This window comes from Portunus trituberculatus, chromosome 17 (genome assembly GCF_017591435.1).
Source record: "Portunus trituberculatus isolate SZX2019 chromosome 17, ASM1759143v1, whole genome shotgun sequence".
In the NCBI taxonomy this organism is placed as follows: Eukaryota; Metazoa; Arthropoda; class Malacostraca; order Decapoda; family Portunidae; genus Portunus; species Portunus trituberculatus.
The window spans coordinates 33,235,025-33,256,508 of record NC_059271.1 but is presented as its reverse complement, the minus strand read 5'-3'; the positions used below and the strand labels follow the sequence as shown (position 1 = coordinate 33,256,508).

General features: G+C 47.7%; 1 protein-coding gene across 8 annotated transcripts in view; it reads left to right on the top strand.

Moving 5' to 3' along the window:
- Positions 1-21,484, top strand: part of LOC123505257 (zinc finger protein castor homolog 1-like) — a 269,504-nt gene that overhangs the window by 28,978 nt on the left and 219,042 nt on the right. For all 8 annotated transcript variants that reach the window (XM_045256482.1, XM_045256479.1, XM_045256480.1 and 5 more), the window contains exon 3: positions 114-1,025. In XM_045256482.1, the coding sequence (XP_045112417.1) occupies positions 114-1,025 (912 nt within the window). The remainder of the gene's footprint in view (positions 1-113; positions 1,026-21,484) is intronic.

Genomic DNA, 21,484 nt, shown 5'->3' with positions numbered 1-21,484 from the left:
TCAGTGACAGGACTCATCATGCTATTAGTAAAACGCTTTATCTTTATGAATATATGTACACATTGCTAGAAACCTTTCTATCTCTCAGTAATGTATCATTATCTATTCTCCAGATCGAGTTCGAACAGACGAAGACGAAGACGAAGATGAGGGAGACTCAAGGATGGACACAGACCAGGACGTGGCCGTGGTCGAGGATGGCGTTCCTTGCGAGCCGGAAGAAGCGTCCGAGGAGACTTCTGAGGTGGACATCGCCATACTCAACCCTGACAGCCAGACTCACGCCCTCGAGGAAGAGTCCAATCCTGACGCGGACTCTGCCGTCCATGAGGATGACGTCACTGGCGACCACATGGACTGTGACGATTCGGAGAACGCTCCCATGTATATAGATGACGATTCATCCTCGCGCGCCTATCCTGAGACTGTCAGTGACATGCCTGTGGGCTCCCCGTCAGCGCCCATGCCTATGCCCGAGGCTGGGCGGCGCAACAAGCGAAAGAACTTTAAACCGCGCAATATTGTGTACGCTTACACGGACAGCGAGGACAACGAAGGCACGAGTGATGCTGAAACACGTGCCCAGCACCCATCCTCTGACTCCCACTTCGATCCCTCCACCTCTGACCTGCCTCTCGACCTATCCGAGACGCCTACAATGCGGCGCTCTCTCCTGCCTCGCCGCCTAGACGAGGCTGTGGATTTGACGGGCTCCGCGGGCGTGAACGTCGGCGGTGGCGGCGGCGGGAACAGCCCCAGTGCCCATCCCCGCCTCAATGCCCTACTGTCCCGCTCTACCTCGCCCGGCCAGCAGGAGGAGGGAAGCGGAGGCATGCCTGGAGAAGGAGGACCAGGAACAGGAGGGGCAGGTGGAGGACTAGTAGGAGGCGGTGCTGGAGGAGGCAGCAACGACGGCGCAGATATGAAAGAATACGCTGAGCTGACCATGCGTCGGCTGCTCGGCCTCTACGGCTTCAACGACCTCTCCGAGAACCTTGCGCTGTCCCCTGCGGCTCTCTATCAAGGTAGGTGGCACCTTTGGTAGCATCGCGTCATCACACTCGTTGATTCTCACGACCATCAGCCGTCCGTACTTGTTCATGGCCTCACTGTCATCACTTCTACTTATTCAACACAACACACAGGTATATACAGGCGACTGGACCTTTCTACCTTCAGAGTATGGCATGCCCTGCTTACATTTCGCTACAGGTTCCTCTTTCCTTCTGTATTCGGCTGTTTCTTTGTTCTTCTCGCCACCCACCCATGCCATTCGGTGTTTGTCACTAGTGTCTCCTCTAGGCTGCAGGAGGTTGCCATTACGCGTAAGTTTAGCTTTTGTATTGCTGCATTTCTATCGTGGAGTTCATTGTCGCCTAACATCTCACGTACTCCTCATCTTACTTTCGTGGGTGTTTTTGTTTTCCACCTTCCTCCTCCTCCTCCCCCTCTTCCTTTTCCTGCAAAAACCAAAGACGCACATTACCGCCGAGATTAAGGAAGAACACGCTTAACTGTGATTCATAGATTTATCCAGAGAGAGAGAGAGAGAGAGAGAGAGAGAGAGAGAGAGAGAGAGAGAGAGAGAGAGAGAGAGAGAGAGCCTGTCACTTGCCCTTCCTTCCCCTCAGTCTAACTTTTAATGGAAGTCATTACGTGATCTCGCTATGGCCGGACTGAAACTGAATTTAATAGCATCAGATTTAAGCTTCAAGTGTGCGGCTGCCATCATAGAGACTGGGATAGAGGAGGAGGAGGAGGAGGAGGAGACGGAGGCGAAGCGGGAGAAGAAGGCGTAGGGGGCAAGCAAGGAAGGAAGGAACAGTCATAAAGTGTGATAAAGCCCAAATAAACTCCGGAACCCTTCCCGCTTTATCATCTACGTAACCCTGATATGTGACACGCATTAATTCCGGGTTGGTGTGCCTGGCGGGGTGAGGTCGGAGAACACACATTACCTCGGTGTCTTATTACCGCACATTACTGGGTGTTCGGGTTTGCTCGCCGCTTAGTTAACAAGCTCCGCAGAGAGAGAGAGAGAGAGAGAGAGAGAGAGAGAGTGATCCCTATCTTCTACCTCTCATCCCCCCCATTCCTCGAGCTGAAAATGGAGATAATGAGGGAACGTACACCTAAATGGATGCACAACTACCGCCAATGGATGAACGAGGCACAGAGAGAGCCAGAGCCACCAGTGACTAAGGGTGATCCATTAGCAGTGATGGGTGTAGTGTCGAAGAGCAGCCTGGGGTGGGTGGGGTACTGGGAGATGGGGAGTGGGGGGAACTCGGTCGAGCTCTGTGGGAGAACTATCATCTGAGGGGAACCAGACCTGCGAAGATGAGGGGAAACTGAGGGAGGGGGATATCATAAGTGAGGGGGACAGCGAGAGGGAAGCAGCGAGGGTGGGAGCGGCAGTGTGAGGAGATAATATAAAAGGGAAAGACGAACGTGGACGAAGAGGGGAGAGCAATGAAAGAAGGAAGGGGAATAAGCGTGATGAAGAAGGGAGAAGTTGAAATAAATAGGAGGAGTGGAGAATAGAGGAAGAATTGTAGATTGCAATGAAGGGAGAGACAAAGAGATGCCGCGCTAACTAAGACCAATTGACTCCTTTTTTCCCTCTCTCTCTCTCTCTCTCCTTGTTATTCGTAAAGCAAAACCTCGGAGTTGATTAAAACTAAGTGAATAAGAAAGAAAATAATAAGACACAATGGTATATATTTTTTCGTCTCATGCAAATCGTAGCACATATTTTGCATCTTTAGCATCTACAACACGAAAGGAAGGAACTGTCCATTGTTTTTACGTATTGTTAATCCTCATGGAAAGGGGGAAAAAAATCCAGCATTGTCATTTCCGTATTGTCATAACGCCCACCACTACCGCTAGGGCGTGGCGTGGCGCTGGTGGTGCTGCGGGAGTGGGAAGAGGAGGAGGAGGAGGAGGAGGAGGAGGAGGAGGAGGAGTAGGAAGAGGAAGAAGAGGAGGAGGAGGAGGAGAGCCGGAGCTGGAAACACAATCCCTCATGTAATACTCAAATGCGGGTTGAGGGGGACCGGATACCTCTCAGATTCCCTACAACGATCGTGTTTGAACCTCCTCTTGTTTGACCTCATCGCCTAACAAAGAGCAAAGCCACGCCACTCACCACCTAGTATGCCACCCCGATTCTTACTCACATTGCCACCCCGATTTTTACTCACTGCCAGTCCGATTTTTACTCACACTGCCACCATGATGTTTACTCACACTGCCAGGCCAATTTCTACTCACACTGCCAAGCCAATTTTCACTCACACCGCCACCATTTTTGCTTTCATCACATATCATCGTAAAATCTTCGTGTTCTTTAAATGCAGTCGTAAAAGTGTATCGTTCAACTGACTCTAACACTTGTGCTTGTATGTCTTAAGAGATTTGAAGATCTTTTTATGCACACTTTCGTTCACATTTATACTATCAAGAGAGATTACTTTCGGCCACCAGCACGTCGTGAAAACTTTGGCATCGTCTTATCGTTGTTTTGCCTTGTGTTGACTCGTACTGAATGCTACTCGTATTTCTCATATCAAGTTTGAAAAAATACATTCCTTCTTTCAACCTCTTGAGTACCATGAGGTGCTTTCATATTGATTCTGCTTAATATCTGGTGATTTTATTCAGCTTCAGACTCTTAAGTGGGGATTAAAATAATGGAGAGTCTGGCTACTAATCTTCTGACTTCTATAGACACTTCTTAATGTAAATAAAATCGTCTTATCATACTCCTAACTCAAGATAGAAATACTTCCCAGTACTGAGGGGCTTAATAAGAATCTGGCCTTCGTGTGACTGCATACCACGTAACACTTTAGCTTCGTTCTCTCTTTATATTGCGTTTCTATTCTTATTTTCGTTTTCCTGGCATATCATCCGTATTGTATCACATCTGCTTAACTTTATAAAACATTCCCTCACCATCAAAATTCATAGCATCGCCCACTGTAAGCCAAACCTTCAACAACATCTGCCATCTTCTCTTAATTTTGTCTTGTATTGACGCATACGTAACACCAGTCTCATCTATTTAGCTTCGAAAAGACTCCCAGCCTTCAGCAAGAACGCCACCATAGACCACCATGGGCAAAAAACTTCACCAACAACCAGTCATAGGAGTTGCCACGCGGCCCAGCAAACCCCAGACCCGTTCCCTTCCCAGCGTGCACACACCAAGCTGCTTCAATCCTTTCTCCCCCCATGGAATGTCAATCGTTCCGGAAGACATACCCTGGGAAACACACAGGGGGCATCAGGGGGAGTCATTATGAGGCCGGACCCACCATCCACCCGCGGCCCGCCTAGGAATGTCAACACCCCGCCCACGTGCAGTACTATTAGGTGGCTCCCGGGGGCGAGCGAGAGGGGAGACGAGACGCTCGAGGCCACTGTGGATATGAAAACAGTTGGGGTCTTCGAGGGGAGAAGGGAAAGGGAGGGCGATGGGGTGCAGCAAGGGCAAGGGACTGATTAAGTGGGACGTGTGTAGCTTGGAATCTGGGTTAAAAAGTGAAGGTAGGAAGGAGTAAAGTGAGTGTTGGACGTGGGATATCAGCTGGGTCTCGTAGTGTTTAACATGCTTGGATTGTCTCAGTCTCTCTCATTCTCTCTCTCTCTCTCTCTCTCTCTCTGGACGGAAAGATATTGCAAGTCGCTCTTCTATTTGATACACACTCCACTCCGTGTACACGCCAAAAGAAGGAAGAACAAATGATGATGACTCGCTTGCAGAGAGTCAGTGTGTTTACGTGTCCCCAAAACAGATCAGTCCTCTCATCTGCTCCACTTGGTTCCTTCCACTTCACATTGACGGGGGGAAGAAATATATGTTTTTATCAGTTTGTCTCTGTACATATTCACTCTCTCTCTCTCTCTCTCTCCCTGTCTCTCTCTCTCTCTCTCTCTCTCTCTCTCTCTCTCTCTCTCTCTCTCTCTCTCTCTCTCTCTCTCTCTCTCTCTCTCTCTCTCTCTCTCTCTCTCTCTCTCTCTCTCTCTCTCATTCATTCATTCATTCCTCCCACCCTCCACCCAGTAATTTTTGCCCGGCACTTATCCCCCGTATTGTTTCCGTGGTTCATTCAATATGCATCTTCCGGTGTCTTCATCTGCCGGTGATAATTTACCGCATCTGATGAGCGTCACGCCTCACCGGGGGATGTGGAGTGCAAGATGAAAGGGTCGAGGAGAACACAGAAGTGAGGAAGGGTAAGGGCGCCAGAGTGGGAGAGCTAAGTGGGAGAGCAGTAGAACGTTGACGTCTTTAAGGCAAGAATGAGTTCGAAAGTGAGAGTAAGAGAGAGGGTGAGGGTAATAGGGTGAAGGATGAAGGGTGAGGGTGACACTTTAGGAACATTGGCGGAAGATGGCTGTCACCACCCTCTCCCTTCCCGGCTTGTGTTACGGGCCTCGCTGTGACGTGTGGCGGGCGTGGCTGTGCTGGCTGCAGAGACAACGCTGTTATGTACTACTGTATTGCGGATACAGTGTGTGTATGTGTGTGTGTGTGTGTGTGTGTGTGTGTGTGTGTGTGTGTGTGTGTGTGTGTGTGTGTGTGTGCAATCATCATGACTTTCGTCTTCAAACATTGATAATATTTACTCGTGGAAACGTAACCTGCTTTCATGTGAAGAAGATACGAGTATACTTTTATTAGGAATTTCGAGAAGCCAGTGCTTTACCCTCTGTGGATACAACACCTTATTTATACTGGCCTGTACGCCATCAGCATAGTAATGTTACCAACTTACAGTATATCAGCAAAAAGTGTGTAAAAAAATCTTCATAATATCAACTTTGAATATTTACCAAAGGTCTTCTATATCCTGGCGTCGTATTCATAATGCATCCACAAACACAGTATCCATCTGAGCCACACTAATAGTTTGCTTTCACACCTGAGCCGCGCGGCGGACTCTCAGTGACTCACTCCCCAGGGAATGAACGCCAAATTGACTTAGGGACATTCAGTGCATTAATATAGAAGGTGAGAATCGGTGGCGTGCATAATACAGAGGTTCTTGGTGTGACTGGCTTGTTTGTGGTGGCCAGCCTTGCCTCTCTCAGGCTCAGGCTGGGCGACGCTGCACACTGAGGATGCCAGCGGTGAGCGGGTCGGGCAGCTGGCTCGTTTAGCTCGACTAGTGTTGTTGAGTGTACAGTAATGTGTGGAAAGTGATGCCTCTCCCGAAGGCCTCGCTGCGTATCGTATGAGCTGCACCGTGTCCTGCTGCCGCCGCCGCCGCCACCGTCTCGTAGTCCTGTGTGCGGCGCCCTCTGGCGACTAGCCACATATGTCGTCAGTCATAAAGCAAGTTAATACCGTCTTCACTTCCGGGAGCGCGTGCTACAGTGTGGTAGCTACAAATAGAGCGAAACCTTTAATGCTGCAAAGAAAGTTGTTGCGTGATGAAAAACACGTGACACAAGAGACGGCCGTGTTAAGATTCCAAATATTTCCCTTCTCGTTGCTTGCTTGATTTGCCCAGCCGCCCCAAGCGTCCACACCCGGCGCCTCCTGGTCCTCTATCCTAGGCAGCAGACGTCAGCTGCTCGCGTCCGGTTGATAACAGTAGAAAGTTATTAATGAAACAGTTAATGAACGCGACATTATTTCTGGTGTAAAATGGTTCACTAAGAGGTAGCTGTTGCCATCAGCGGCTCCACATATTAAGTGCCGGCGAGCTGCCTCAAGTGTCGGGGGGGAAGGGAGGTTTAAAACTCCGTAGTTCAACCATAATTTATTCCCATCGCCGGCCTTTCACAAGAAGCAAGGAGTTTATCAGGATATATATGAAGTGTTTAACGTAGACCCGGATTGTGATGTCAGGCGGAACCAAAGAAGTAACCATGTTTATAGAGAATGAAGGGAGGAAGAAAATGAGGCGAAGGAGGAGCCCGCCTGTCGAGGCTGTCATCTGCCACCTCGAAGAATTATGCTAAACATGTGTGCTGAGGCGGGTTTTTGCAGAATTTCTGGTGGCGTCCTGCTATCGTATTTATCATAGAGACCCCGCCAGGAACTGAGCCTAGTGAGGGAGAGGACTAGGGAACCACGGTAATACCAGAGATAGATAGATAGATAGATAGATAGATAGAGAGAGAGAGAGAGAGAGAGAGAGAGAGAGAGAGAGAGAGAGAGAGAGAGAGAGAGAGAGAGAGAGAGAGAGAGAGACACACACACACACACACACACACACACACACACACACACACACACACACACACACACGGAAACAACAACAGCAAAAAAAGTCAAGAGAGTAGTAAGTGGAGTGGAGGATCACAAAAAATACTGATGAGGAATGCAATTTAGACATCTGCGCGAGGTTGAAGTTGTCGTAACGTGAACTAGCGCCCAAGTCTCGCTCCCCAGGCTCTCTCAGGCTCTTTTATTTCCTCTCTCAAGGGTTTGTGTCTCGACTCCAAGTGATAAGACTATACGCCAGATAAGAGAAGCTGCTGCCACGCATTTTATATCAATTCCTACCCAAGTCCTTGTTCTTCTTTTATGTAATAAGGAAACCAGACAAGGGCAACATAAAACGAGAAAAAGGCCCACTTCAAGACAACACGGAGACGGAGGAGTGGTGAATATTTGGAGAGGAATAAGAGAATGAGGAAGGAAGATGTTTATTAAAAGAAAGGAGTAGTATTAACAGTTGATGAAAATAGGCAAGCATTAATCTATATTTGATAAAAAAAAAAAAAAACATGATTACAAATTGAATATTTTTTTCCTCCTTTGTTGAAAGTGTAGAGGAAATAAGCTACATACACCATTATGGCTTCTACCACCACCACCACCACCACCAGTAATCACTACACACACGCAAAAAAAAAAAAAAGAAGAAAGAAGACAAAAAGAAAAGAAATTACACACGCATCTTCCACACCCCAGAACACGAAGAGGGAAACACCACCACCACCACCACTACCACCACCACCACCACCACCACCACTCCAGAAACTTGTGCTGGTCTACGTATTGAAAAAAAAAAAGCAACATAAATAAATAAAAGTACACACATCTTTCACTTCCCCAAACACAAAGAAATGCAGAAATACAACAACCATCAACACAATCATCACGCACACGGGAAGAAAGAAACCCGTGTGTGTGTGTGTGTGTGTGTGTGTGTGTGTGTGTGTGTGTGTGTGTGTGTGTGTGTGTGTGTGCGTATGTGTTTGTTTGTGTGTGTGCGTGTATCTACTAGCTGTTCTGTATCATTATTTGTGCCTTTGTCGAGAGCGAGACCTTGCCAGCACAGCGCCAGCCTCTTACTGCTGGATGTAGTGTGTTGGCCCTTAACTTTGAGGGATGGTCGACTTTAGAAGACGCCCCCATAAGACCCTGAAATATGGTCCCGGTTCTGTGCTACTGCCGAGGGAGGGAGTAAGGGAGGAGGGGCAGGGAGGAGGGTAAGGTAGAGGGCGGGAAGGCAGCGGGGAGGGAGGGAGTCAGGTCACACGGAATATTTTTAACATCAGCCACATAGAAGAGGAGGAAGAAGGGAGAAAGGGAGGGAGGAAGGAAGGGAGGTAGGGAGGGAGGTTTAAAAGGTTGTGTAGATAAAACAACTTTCGTCTATAATAATAAATGTTCGTCTACCTCCATTTACACTGAGTCGTTGCTGATTTAGTGTTTTTACAGCTTTTGTTTATCGGAGTCACAAACAGAGCAATAATAATTCATGCGAAAACGAGCCGAGGCAACCTGAAGCACCCTGACTCGCTTATCGTGTCTAGGTATTCACATATATTTGAGATACTGTGAGCTTTTTTATCAGCCAAGGATCAGAATTTAATGCTAGTGACCATTAGATGCTAATCAGAAGGTATCAGATCCCATTCATAGGGAATTAGGGGACGCTAGTGTAGTGACGAACCAAACATTAATTTCACGGCGTCCATGAGCCATAAATTTCTACTTTTTCTCCCGACGAATTTGCTGTGACGTTAGCCTGTGGATTTATTGCCCATTCCAAGCTCTCCCGTATGTTGGAGGGTGGTGGTGGTGGTGGTTGTGGCGAGGGTAGAGGACTGGGGACGCTCCTGGTGGTGGCGGTGTCAGGATAGTGGTGTATGTGCATGGCAGGAGAGGTACATAGTGGTGTAGTGGTAACGTTGGTGTTTGTGTTTGTGGTGGTGGTGAAGAGGCGAGTGTGCAGCGTGGTGGTAACTAGCAGCATTGTCACCACTGCCCCCCTCTGTTAACTGATGAGGCTCAGTTGTGGTGTAATACTTTGTGAGTGAGTGTGTGTGTGTGTGTGTGTGTGTGTGTGTGTGTGTGTGTGTGTGTGTGTGTGTGTGATGCTTTGCCTTGTGTTCCTACGGTCAGAACAAAGAGTTGCCATCCGGACCGAAGCATACATTCGTCCAGCCGGTGAGGCAGAACAGCCTTTCATTCGCCACCGAGCAGAGGAAAGGAAACAGCATAAAGGAAGTCACATGTAACAATGGCGAAGGTCTTTACCGCAGAATCACGGGAAGGGCGGAGGGAGGAAGGGAGGGAGGGAATAGTAGGGGGAGTGTTTCCTCATCTTGACTTCATCACTTCATGTCACTTATCGCTGAGCTCTGGCCAGACTAACCTCTACTAGACTAACTCACTGTCATCGCAGAGCTCAGAATGAACCAAGGGCGAGAAAAAAATGGAAGAAAGAAAGTTTGAACGCGTCAGATTTCCGCCCCAGGACTGTCCATGTATAGGGGCGCCGTCACATCCCTGGTAGCGGGGAGCACCCATGGGACGGCGGTTGTGGCCGGGACGAGATACAGAAGTGATAAACACGATATTCGTAGTCAAATTATGTATGAGAGCACCGGACAGACCGCTCCCTCGCCGCCATCGATACTGTCATGTGTAATTGCCTCGGTTCATAGTTTACATGGGGAGTCAGCTCCGATCAGAAGCCACAACGTAAATTGCCTCGGCTAGCGTCGTAAATTGAGTCCGGCCGGAATGTTGCTTACACATGAATAGCTTCATTACCGAGTCCGTGTGTGGCTGATCTAAGAACGGCGAAGGGCTTTTTTTTCTTCTTCTTCTTCTCTTCGTTGTGTACGTAACGGAACGCATGCTAAGGTCGACGCAGCCAAGATACTAATCAGCCAACTCATACCCTCGCTTCACTCTCTCCTTTCCTCCTTGCCTCCGTCCCTCTGTCCCTCCTTACAGCCAGTCTTCCCCCAATAGTGAGTGGTTCCCCTTCTCATCTTTCGTCCCTTTCCCTCTTTCACCTCTTCATCCTGCTCTCCACCATCGCCATCATTTCTATATTTACCTCATCTCACTTTATACCTCTCAGTGGTCCTCTTTTTCCCTCCTTGAGACTAATACACTTGAAAGAGTTGTCTGGCATTTGACTCTGCTACCGAAATTAAACTTTATAATCAAGCTCTCGTCTGGTTTTCACATTCACTCGTAAGATTCTCATTTTCGTCTAAACTGTCAGCGTTTCTGCTTCACACGCTGATGACGGTCTTTTCAAAGAGTGTCGTGTTCGTGATTATTACTGTACGTGCGGAGACTGGGGAGTGAGAGTGGCGGGACTGAACGGGCTTGCGAGTTGGGACAGTGAGCTGATAGGCAGGGATGGATGGCCGAGGATAGAGTGAGTGCGACTGATTAGCTTGTTACTGTGGACGCTCAGAATAGTGTAAAATGAGACGGATGAGTTGCTGTGGAGGGTGCAAACTTTGTATTACGATGAATAGGTGCATGCTGGGGAGACAGTAGGAAGACCAGAGGGATGAGAGGAAGAATAGGTGTTGATGAGTTGGAGAGAAAGAGGTGAGTGTAGAAAAGGGCGAATTGTAGACAGGAGAAGTGAGTGTTGGGGGGAAGCTTTAGCAGGGAGAAGGAACAAGTGTGCTGAGTGAGATGTGTGGTTGATGTGGTGTGGTATAGGAAGTTAGTGTGGTGAGAACGTTAAGTGTATCAAGTGCTATGCGTGGAGTGAATGTGGCGGAGAAGCGATGCAAGTGTGCGTATGTGTGTGTGTGTGTGTGTGTGTGTGTGTGTGTGTGTGTGTGTGTGTGTGTGTGTGTGTGTGTGTGTGTGGTGGTGGTGGTGGTAGTGGTGGTGGTGATGGAGGGAGCTGTGTGGACACTTCTGTGCGGGTAAACCAAGTGGGGATACTGGATCCTCTCGAGTGCAATAAACGGTGAATGAAATTTCGCAATGGTGAGTCTGCTCCTCCTCCATCTCCTTCTCCTACTCCTCTTCCTCCTCCTCCCTCTTGATGAATGATGCGAGTCGCGGCTCCTTGTTTGTGTGCGTTGAGGTACCTGCGAAGACCCTTCATTCACGGCCACTCCTTCACTGTTTACTCGCTTTTTATCCTTCTCCGTCCTCTTTTACCTCCTTCCAACCACCTCTCACCTTCTCGCTCTCCCTCTCCGTCCCTCCTCCTCCAACTCCGTCCTCCCAAGGCTACTCCCGTGGTTTGTTAAAATTGCTCGCCGCCACAGCATCTTTTTGCCTCCTCGTCGCACAGTTGCAGTGGGAGTCACGGATGTTTATTGCGTAATTCACCAGTGGAGTGAGTAAGGGGGGGATGGGGCTAAGGGGTTTTGGTTTTGCCTTCCGTTCATTATGCTCCTTGTGTGTGTGTGTGTGTGTGTGTGTGTGTGTGTGTGTGTGTGTGTGTGTGTGTGTGCCTGCCTCGGGGCGACTGCCACACACACACACACACACACACACACACACACACACACACACACACACACACACACACACACACACACACACACACACACACACACACACACACACACACACACACACACACACACACACACAGACTGCCGCTCCCAGCGATCTTGTTCCTTCCAAGGTCTCGTGTTTCGCTGCAGTCTGTCGTTCCCCCTTTTTTTCAGGTCGTACAGCCAATTGCCTTACATCTCCCGGTTCTTGTGTGTCCTCTCCGCTGCTCACAAACGAGATTAATCAACCCAGCCTGGGTATCATAATATCCTTCAAGCCACAACCTCTTATCTTACACAGCCACACCCTGCCCTTCCTCTCTCTCCCCCTTAAGCCATCTCACTTAGGCCTTACAAATTTTCACCTTTCCCTTGCCTTCCCTCATCCGTTCCTTTTCCTCTCTCTCTTTCCCGTGACAGCAGTTCAGGTACCTTTGCCCGCCACCCACTGACAGGTTCGAGATGATGAATGAACCACAGTGACTCGTAAACCGTAAATACGAGGCTTCATTTTGGGGGCTAAATTCTGGCCGTCACACCAGGGGACGGGGAAAGAAAGGTTGAAAGGCACAGACGGTCAGAGTGAGTGTGTGAGTGAGTGAGTGAGTGAGTGAGGGAGTGAGTGAGGGAGGTAGGGAGGAAGGAGGGGGAGAGCTAAGGATGTGTCTCATGAAGGTAACAGGCACAGTAGAGGCTGCACATATGTAGAGTTCTGTATGTGTGTGTGTGTGTGTGTGTGTGTGTGTGTGTGTGTGTGTGTGTGGTGTGGGGTTCCTGCGTGCACTCAAGGGTTATGTATTGTATGCGGCTGCTTTGTATTAGTGTTGTGTTGTGAGATGTCTGCTGCTGGTGTTACTTATGATACTGTGAAGAGCAAGACGAGTGGCATGGTAAGGAATAATAATAATAATAATAATAATAATAATAATAATAATGGTGACTAGTAAAATAATGAAAATAGTAATAATAGTAGCAATGATAACAATAATAATGATAAAAAAATAATGGTAACAAAAACAAGAACAATAATAGAATAATAACTATTGCAATAATAAAAATAGTAAGAAATATAATAACAATAGTAACAAAAACTTCACCAATAGCAAAAAATCTGAAAAAAATAAATGAAAAAAGATAATAAACGAACAAGAAAAAAGATGCAGAAAAAGGCGACCTAAATTTTACTCTAGTCTTCCCCCTGCCAGCATAAATTCGTGACACTTTTTACCTTCCTTGCTTCCTTTCCCAGTACTTTTCTTTCCCTCCGTCCCCCAATACTTGTTGCTCCAAGCTGTGGCAGCGGCGATGGAGACGGCAATGACTGAGCGGCCCCCTCCTTACCTGCTCGTATCCTAGAACACTTGTGCTTCACCTCCGCTATTTCAAAAGGTTTTATCTAAATTAACACGAGTTTTTAAGGTGTTTTTACTGTTCTAGACGCAGAGTTATAAGATTTCTACATTATTAACTGGAAAAACACTTGAAAATCCCGCTAAACATCTCTGTGGCCTTGGAAAATGGTCGCAGTGAGAGAATAAATCGTTTTAAAGTTCTAGAGGCAGAGTGACAAGATTTCGACATTACTAATTGGAGAAACACCTAAAAATCACGCTATACATCTCTGTGACCTTTGAAAATAGTCATAGTGAGATAATAAAGCGTCTTTTCAAATGTTTTTACAGTTCTAGAAGCAAAGCGACAAGATATCTACATTATCAACTAGAGAAACACTCTTGAAAACCCCGCTAAACATCCCTGCGGCCTTGGAAAGTAGTCGTGGTGAGAGAGCAAAGCGTTTCTGAATACGGGCCATAGTCTTTTACACCTTATTGACTACCACCTGTGTTTCCATTTACTGTATGTACTCGCACTATTTTATTAGCTGATTTCTGGAGGCGACAAGCGTTATTTATGGTATTGTCGGAACTCGTCACCTTTGTTGTTATTCTTTACGACAGGTTCATACATTTTGCTAACGTGATGTGTAGCTTTTGTGCGGCTCCTTCCCTCGCACTTCATCGATACTTACAGTGAGGAGGAGGAGGAGGAGGAGGAGGAGGAGCAAGGGGACCAGGAGGAAGGGGAAAGGGTTGAGGTGAAATCTGTAAGAAGGAGGAAAGGAATGGAGGAACAGAGAGAGAGAGAGAGAGAGAGAGAGAGAGAGAGAGAGAGAGAGAGAGAGAGACATTCCTTGACGTGATAGTAAGGGGAATGTTCCTCTTGAGTTATTTGACGTGTGGGCCATTCCCTCTCTCTCTCTCTCTCTCTCTCTCTCTCTCTCTCTCTCTGTGTGTGTAAATAAAGACTCATAAACAGACACATAGATTGGAGAACTGAGAAATATACAAAGCTGGATATCATCAATAGAGAAACAAGTACTATACGTAAGGCAAAAGGTTCTGTATATGTATGTATGTACGTATGTATGTGTGTATGCATGTATGTATGTATGTATGTATGTATGCACAGGGAAGGATATGATTGTGCTGGGGAAGTTTTTTCTTTTTCATTTTTATTTATTTGTGTATAGGATAAGGAATGTGTGTAATAATTGTAGTGCTGCGTTGTTTACTAGTAGCAACAGTAGAGGTGGTAATAGCAGTGGTTGTGTTTATTATTCCCAGGGCTCTTCGCTAGCTTCTGATGCATATGTAAAATGTAGTAGTAGTAGTAGTAGTAGTAGTAGTAGTAGTAGTAGTAGTAGTATTGATAGTCATAGTTTTAGTAGTAGCAGTTGTTGTTGTTGTTGTCGTTGTCGTCGCAGTAGTAGTAGTAGTAGTAGTAGTAGTAGTAGTAGTAGTAGTAGTAGTAGTAGTAGTAGTAGTAGTAGTAGTAGTAGTAGTAGTAGTAGTAGTAGTAGTAGTAGCAGCAGCAGCAGTAATAGTAGTAGTAGTAGTAGTAGTAGTAGTAGTAGTAGTATTGTAGCAGCAGCAGCGATAATAGCAGAAATAATAGTAATACTATCCAACTTAACACACACACACACACACACACACACACACACACACACACACACACACACCACACTCTACACGCAGATAGCATTGGCAATGAAGTTTACTAATCACCTGCATTCCCTAATAGGCGTTATGCGCTGTCTGTAGCTGGATTGTAAAAGCCTTGAATGCGGAGATGAGAGACTCCGCACCTTCAGACTTTATAATGCCGCAGAGCCTTGCCTAGCGGGAGTCTCGGCCTTGCCGCCTTTGTTGACAGCACGCCTTTCATATCAGAACGACACAGGTTGTACATCAATTGTTTGTTGATACCGTACGTAGCTGAGGAAAGGAACCAGAGGGACAGCATTTGACGAGGAGTGGGGGAGAGAAGAGGAGGAGGAGAAGGAGGAGGAGGAGGAGGAGGAGGAGGAGGAAGTGGAAGGAGAGACGGTAGCGGAGTAGAAGGAGGAGGAGCATCATAACACCCGTACATCACCTTGACGGACTGGGCCCCGCCACTGCCCGCCCAAGTTAACACAACGACTGACAGAAATATGATAATTACCCGGTATTGGTGGTCCTTCCCCGCCCACAGTAACCCGACCCCCGCGCCCACCCTTCCCCTCCCTCGGCTGGGGGAAGGAGGTGGGCGGGGGAAGAGCAGCCGTGGGCACAGACATCCTCCCTCTCCCTCCCTCCTGCCCGCTTCCCTCCTCTCCTCCCGCCCCTCCAGCCAGACTCGCGGACAAGGGTACTCGATTAAACACACACAGCGGTTTTATTCAGACTTACTTATTTATGAACGCTGCTTCACGGGCCAGCCAAGATATTAACTACAATGCCATACCCAGATTTACCTTGCACTTGCTTGCCTGGACGAAATCAGATACCTATATTGAACCTCCATAAAGAAGAGTAAATATCATGGATGGAAATCAAAGTACAAAGAAACGAGCTGCATAAAAGAGAGGTTCCTAAGTCAGGAAAGAAATGGTGGAGTAATGAGCGGCCGGAATAAAATGAGAGAGGATGCAAGTGGAAAGTGGAATTGCCTTATTTATGACCGCTGGAGGAGGGAGGCACCGCTGCTCTGCTCTGAATACTTCTCTTGTCTTACCTTACTTAGCAGTGACCTTAGTCCACTCCTAGGGGTCTTGGGGCGTGACTGAGCCTTCACAAGAGTCAGACGAACTCATCCAGCGCCCTGTCCTGTTCCGGATCCGCTGTCACTGGTGGTTTTTAAGCTTCCACCACTGAAAGATAAACCCAAGTTGAATTTTTCCTCACGTGTTAGTGGCTGTCGGTGGCCATTAGCACACCGCCTCACGCCTCAAGCCGAGACCGTGTGTGACCTGCCGCTCCTTGAATCGAAAATAGCTCACCTCCTTGAGTACACCTCTTGTGTGTGTGTGTGTGTGTGTGTGTGTGTGTGTGTGTGTGTGTGTGTGTGTGTGTGTGAGAGAGAGAGAGAGAGAGAGAGAGAGAGAGAGAGAGAGAGAGAGAGAGAGAGAGAGATGTTTGTGAGACCCCCTTGTGCTGAGGTGGGCTGGTCGTGAGCTCATTGCTTAATATTGCGCAGAATGCAATCGCTCTGCTCGATGCCACAACCCGGAGAGAGAGAGAGAGAGAGAGAGAGAGAGAGAGAGAGAGAGAGAGAGAGATTTGCTAACTGTTGGCAGTCATCGGTCGTCCCCAGTTCGTCCTCTTATGCTGTTTGTCCTGCAATTCCTCCCCCCCTTCTCTCTCTCTCTCTCTCTCTCTCTCTCTCTCTCTCTCTCTCTCTCTCTCTCTCTCTCTCTCTCTCTCTCTCTCTCTTTCTCATCCTCTTCCTTCCTCCTCTCCTTACACTAGCCATCACTGGACAGACAGACAGAGGTCAAAGACGCCTAGTTATATGTGCCGTGGCAGGACAGGAGGGGCTCGGCGGTGGCTCCTTCCCAGCGACGGAAAATACTAAGAGGTGAAAAAAGGCACGAACTTGTGGACATTTTCAGAACAGTTCGGTCTGGAGTGAGTGGACGCGTTAGACGAAAACAATACTGGCTTGTCTCAGGGACCCCCGCCAGGGACACCTCCTCTTTCTCCTCCTCCTCTTCCTCCTCCTCGTCCTCCTCGTCCTCCTCCTCCTCCTCCTCCTCCTCCTCCTTCTTCTCCTCCTTTTTTTCTTCTTATCATTATTAGTAATTTTCTTTTTAGTATTCAATCTTTATGTACCTTTTATAGTTATTTTTCTTTTTTTGCCTTTCATCCTTTATCCTTCACTCTCGAACTTTCCTCCTCCTCCTCCTCCTTCTTCTCTTCCTCCTCATCATCTCTCATCCTCACCAGTGTGGGAAGGCGTTGAGTCTCCCTGAAGAAGAGTGATGGATAGCGCACTAGGTTAGCTTCGAATGGCACTGTGTGTGTGTTTGTGTGTGTGTGTGTGTGTGTGTGTGTTGGATCGTCTAGTAATGAACAGTACACCCAGTGGAAGAGGCATTGCAGTAATTGAAAGGAAGTGCACTACTCCAGACAGACAGACAGACAGACATAGAGACAGACAAACAGCAAGTTGGTGTTAGTGTGAGTCCCTTCTTGCGTGGGATAGCGATACGGACACACACACACACACACACACACACACACACACACACACACACACACACACACACACACACACACACACACACACACACACACACAGACGGGAAGCACCACCACATCAGAAGAGCAAAGAAAAGGCAGCATTTCTCTCAGCTCCTATTAGATTTCCTGACCCCACCTGACCTCATTTTCCCATTGGGCTGAGTAAGCGCAGGAATCGGCTTGGGATACAGTTGCTAGGGGCAGTCACGGGGCGGGATGGGGCGGGGCGGGACGGGCCAGTGGGTGGGGATGGAAGGGGACGAAGAACTATGTTGGCAACGATATTTTTTTACGAGACGCGAGAGGCAATGCAAGGAGGGAAGCTCCGGTGAACTTTAACCTTATTAAAATAAAAGTGTTTATTCACATATCATATTTCCAGTAACGTTAAAATGTTTTCTCTACAAGATAAGAAAAACACTAAGCTGGTAACAATCATTAATCATTTTTGGTGTGCTGTTCGTAGTGATCTGTGGCGGGGACAAGGTGTCTTTTGATATACGGCCAACAAGTACAGAATCACACTTGGTCTCTACAGAAATCCCGCGAGGTATTGCTGGTGGGCGACAGAGTGACAGGAGGCTCATGTGCACCCCTACCCCTCGTCCCAGAGTGTGGCTGGTGCTTCATGGCTGTGGGAACGTGCACTTTTGGTTTGGCGTTAAGTATATTTTGCTTTACCTTCCCGCCACGTCAGCGGTACCAGCCCCGGTCGCCACCCTTCCCTCTCTCCTTTACGGTGGCCATTTCCTTCCTGACGCGATGAAAACCGAGCCCGAACTCATGGCCCCAATTACTCCAACTCGCTCGTAAATCATCGCGATTCAATTAAAAAAGGCACGAAAGGGATGGTGGAGGGCGGAGATAGGGTGCATCTCGCTGCCGGGCATGTGGCCACCGCGGGACAATGGCACCCTTGTCGCGACCAAACTGTTTAAATCACTCGCCCTGAAACACCAACACGGCGCGCACTAATATATGCACGGCCTTCAGTGATGGGCCGGGGTAAGGCAGACCAGGCCGCCAGGGTTATCAGGGGCGCGGAGACTGGCCCAGATCCTGCTCCTGAGGCGAGGCGTGATGGGGCGGGCAGGGGAGGGACACTGGTGCGTCAGGAGGCCATGCACACAAGTTTCCATGGTATTATTCTTTATTCGGTGTTTCACTCGACGCTGCGTGAGGAGAAGCTTAAGAAAGAGTGTAACGTAATCCATTAAGTGAGGGACGCTTGATTCTGCTGGGCTCCTGGTAATGGCTAATGGTGTTTGTGTTTTGTCTGCACCAAATGACACCAGGAAAACCTTAAAAGTGATATGCTTTAAGTAATCATGTTTTCTCCTTCTCCTTGTCTTCCTCCTCCTTCTCCTCCTACTCCTCTTTTTCCTTCTCCTCTTCCTCCTCCTCCTCCTCCTCCTCCTCCTCCTCCTCCTCCTCCTCCTCCTCCTCCTCCTCCTCCTCCTCCTTCTCCTCCTCCCCCTCCTCCTCCTCCTCCTCTTCTTCTTTCTCCTGGCGTGTCTTTTTTCTTCCTCCTCCCGTGAGCTGACCTCAACAAAAATAACGCCAGATAGTGCCCAAGAAGTCTGCGTATTGGCGTGTTTGTTTTCACGCGTTGATTGCCGTGCTGAGCGGGTGTCAGCGAGGAGCGGGAGGCCATTAATTTTCCAGATAGCACACTCAGAAACATGTATATTTTGCGCTAATGAACATTAGTGAAGAAAAATATAAGTTTTGTAAATTCATCCACATATACTGATGGCGAACACAATATCGATTCGTTTTGCAATTAAGGATGAAAACAAATATTCCAGATTAGAGTGAAAATAGACGAAAACAATGATTCATCAAAACCATGCTCTATCGTGGAGGACAAAGGACACAGGCGTAGTCCTTCCCCTTCCCTCCTCTCCCTCTCCTCCCTCCTCAGTTTGCGCCAGTGTTGTAAATAAGAGGAAACTGCTGACCAAGAGAGAGAGAGCTTTCACTACAGTCTGGGAAGGGTTAGGCGAGGCAGGGCCGGGAGGAGGAGGAGGTGGTGGTGTGCAGCAGAGGACACAACAAAGGATTGCTGCCTTGGCGGATTGGCCTTAGCATGGTTTCGGATGTGTTTCATTCCCGTGGCGGCGTCAAGGCGGTGTTGTGTCGTGATAGTGTAGATGTTAAGAGTATACATACTGCTGGGTTTCGATGACAGCGTTGTGGATATGGAGGAACGCGAGAACAAAGGGATAGAGTGAGCAGACAGAGGAAAGACAGAAGAGACCCAGCGCTCCCCTTGATAAAACCTGTAAAAAAAGTATCAAGCATTATACTCGTAAGAGCCTTGATTAAGAAAATATATCGAGGAAGCACTGAGTCTAATTAGTGGAGGCAAAATGTGGTTGGTCAGAAACTCGTGAAAATCGCTTGCTCCCATTGGCTGGAAAGCGAATAGCGGCTATTAATCATCACCATCAGATAGACTAGGGCATGAGTGTTCCCTTCTGCTGGCCACACACTTCCCAGCACACCTGCTAAGCGCGCCACCGCTCCCTATACACTTCTCTTTCCCCTCTTCTCCCACTTCAGCTTTTTTTAATCCTCGCTTCTCCCTTCCCCGATGTCCTCTTTTTCTTTTTTTTTGTTTCACCCTTCTGTTTTTCACACGTCTCCCTGTTTTGTTTTCTTTTCATTTTTAGTTCCTCCTTTCTCTCCCTTTCGTCCCTCTGGTTCTCTCTATTTCCGCCCGTATTCTGTGTTCTGTCACCCTTTTTTTACCCCCACCATGGTTTTTCGTCCACTAGAGGGGGCTGTTGAACCTGCCTTTATTCCTCTCCTTCGGTGGCGTGTTCACAGCGTGGGTATTTATGACTCGCAGGGTAAATTTTCAATAGTTTATTTCTTGGTGGCAGCACGCACAGTCGCACACGTTCTCCATGTCCGGCCTAGTGTCGTGAGTCGGCTTGGCGCGCGATTCACTGGTTGTAGTGGTGGTGGTAATGATGAGATCCTTCATAGTCATCTCAGTCAACTCAATGCTTGGTGCACCTGACCTCACCTTGCAGTACTGCCAGTCTGTTGTGCTTTACTTTCACTTCACTTAATCTTATCATGTGTTTATTTTGTTGTTCAGTTTCACCTTTCTTTAGCTTTTTTTTATCCTAACCTTACCTCATGCCTTGGTTTACTTTGTCATCTTTCGCCTTACCAATCACTTACTTTTACCTTACTTCACTTCACATTATTTTACTTTGCTTAACTGTGCCCTTTATTACTTTGCTATCATAATTTTCAATTTACATTATTACTCTTGCTTAAATATCTTCACATTTATTGCCTTATTATTACTTTTTGTTTGCTACATTTTCACTTCGTACATCTCTTTACTATTTCGTAACCTAATGTATTTTACTTTCCACTGCCGCCCTTCAACCCTAAACGCTGAAGATTCATTGTGTCAACAGTAACGTCTTCCAACAATGACAAGAAATCTTCACGAGCAGACTGAGACTCATAAGTTGTGTAAGTAAGTTTACATACACACAAAGAAATGTAAACTGGAGTTCTCTGTGCCTGCGCCCCGTGCAGACGCCACGAGACGCCCAAACGTGAGATTCTTTGGTAATTCTCAACACGCACACGTCCACGCGCCCTCCCGACCTTAGTGTGTCTCGCCGCCGCCCGACGGACGCACCTCGTAAATTATTATTAGTATTGGTGTGTCGCTCTGTTGGTCGCCATGTTGGGCTCCTGTGAGGCGGCACACACACACACACACACACACACACACACACACACACACACACACACACAAGGTTCTATCTTCACATCTCTATCTGGTGTGTGTATTTATGATGCTGTCGACCATCTCGTGTGTCGGGGAATGTATTTATGATCTTTAATTGGGTTATGTATGAAGCGAGACGAGTTTTATGCGGTGACCCTTCTACTTTCTTACTTATTTACTTGTATACAGATGCATATACGTAAATACTTAAATGAATATAAGATAGCCCACGGAGCACAAGTGTGGTGTCCAGCTGGCATCAACCTTGCGCTACAGTAATATAGAGCTGTGTGGAACAGAGCAACACGAGACAAGACTGACGCAGGACCGGCCTTTTGATGACTCTCATAACCACCAATCAACCTGCTCCTCTCAACACAACCTGCTCGCCCGTAACTACTTTTCTTTTTTC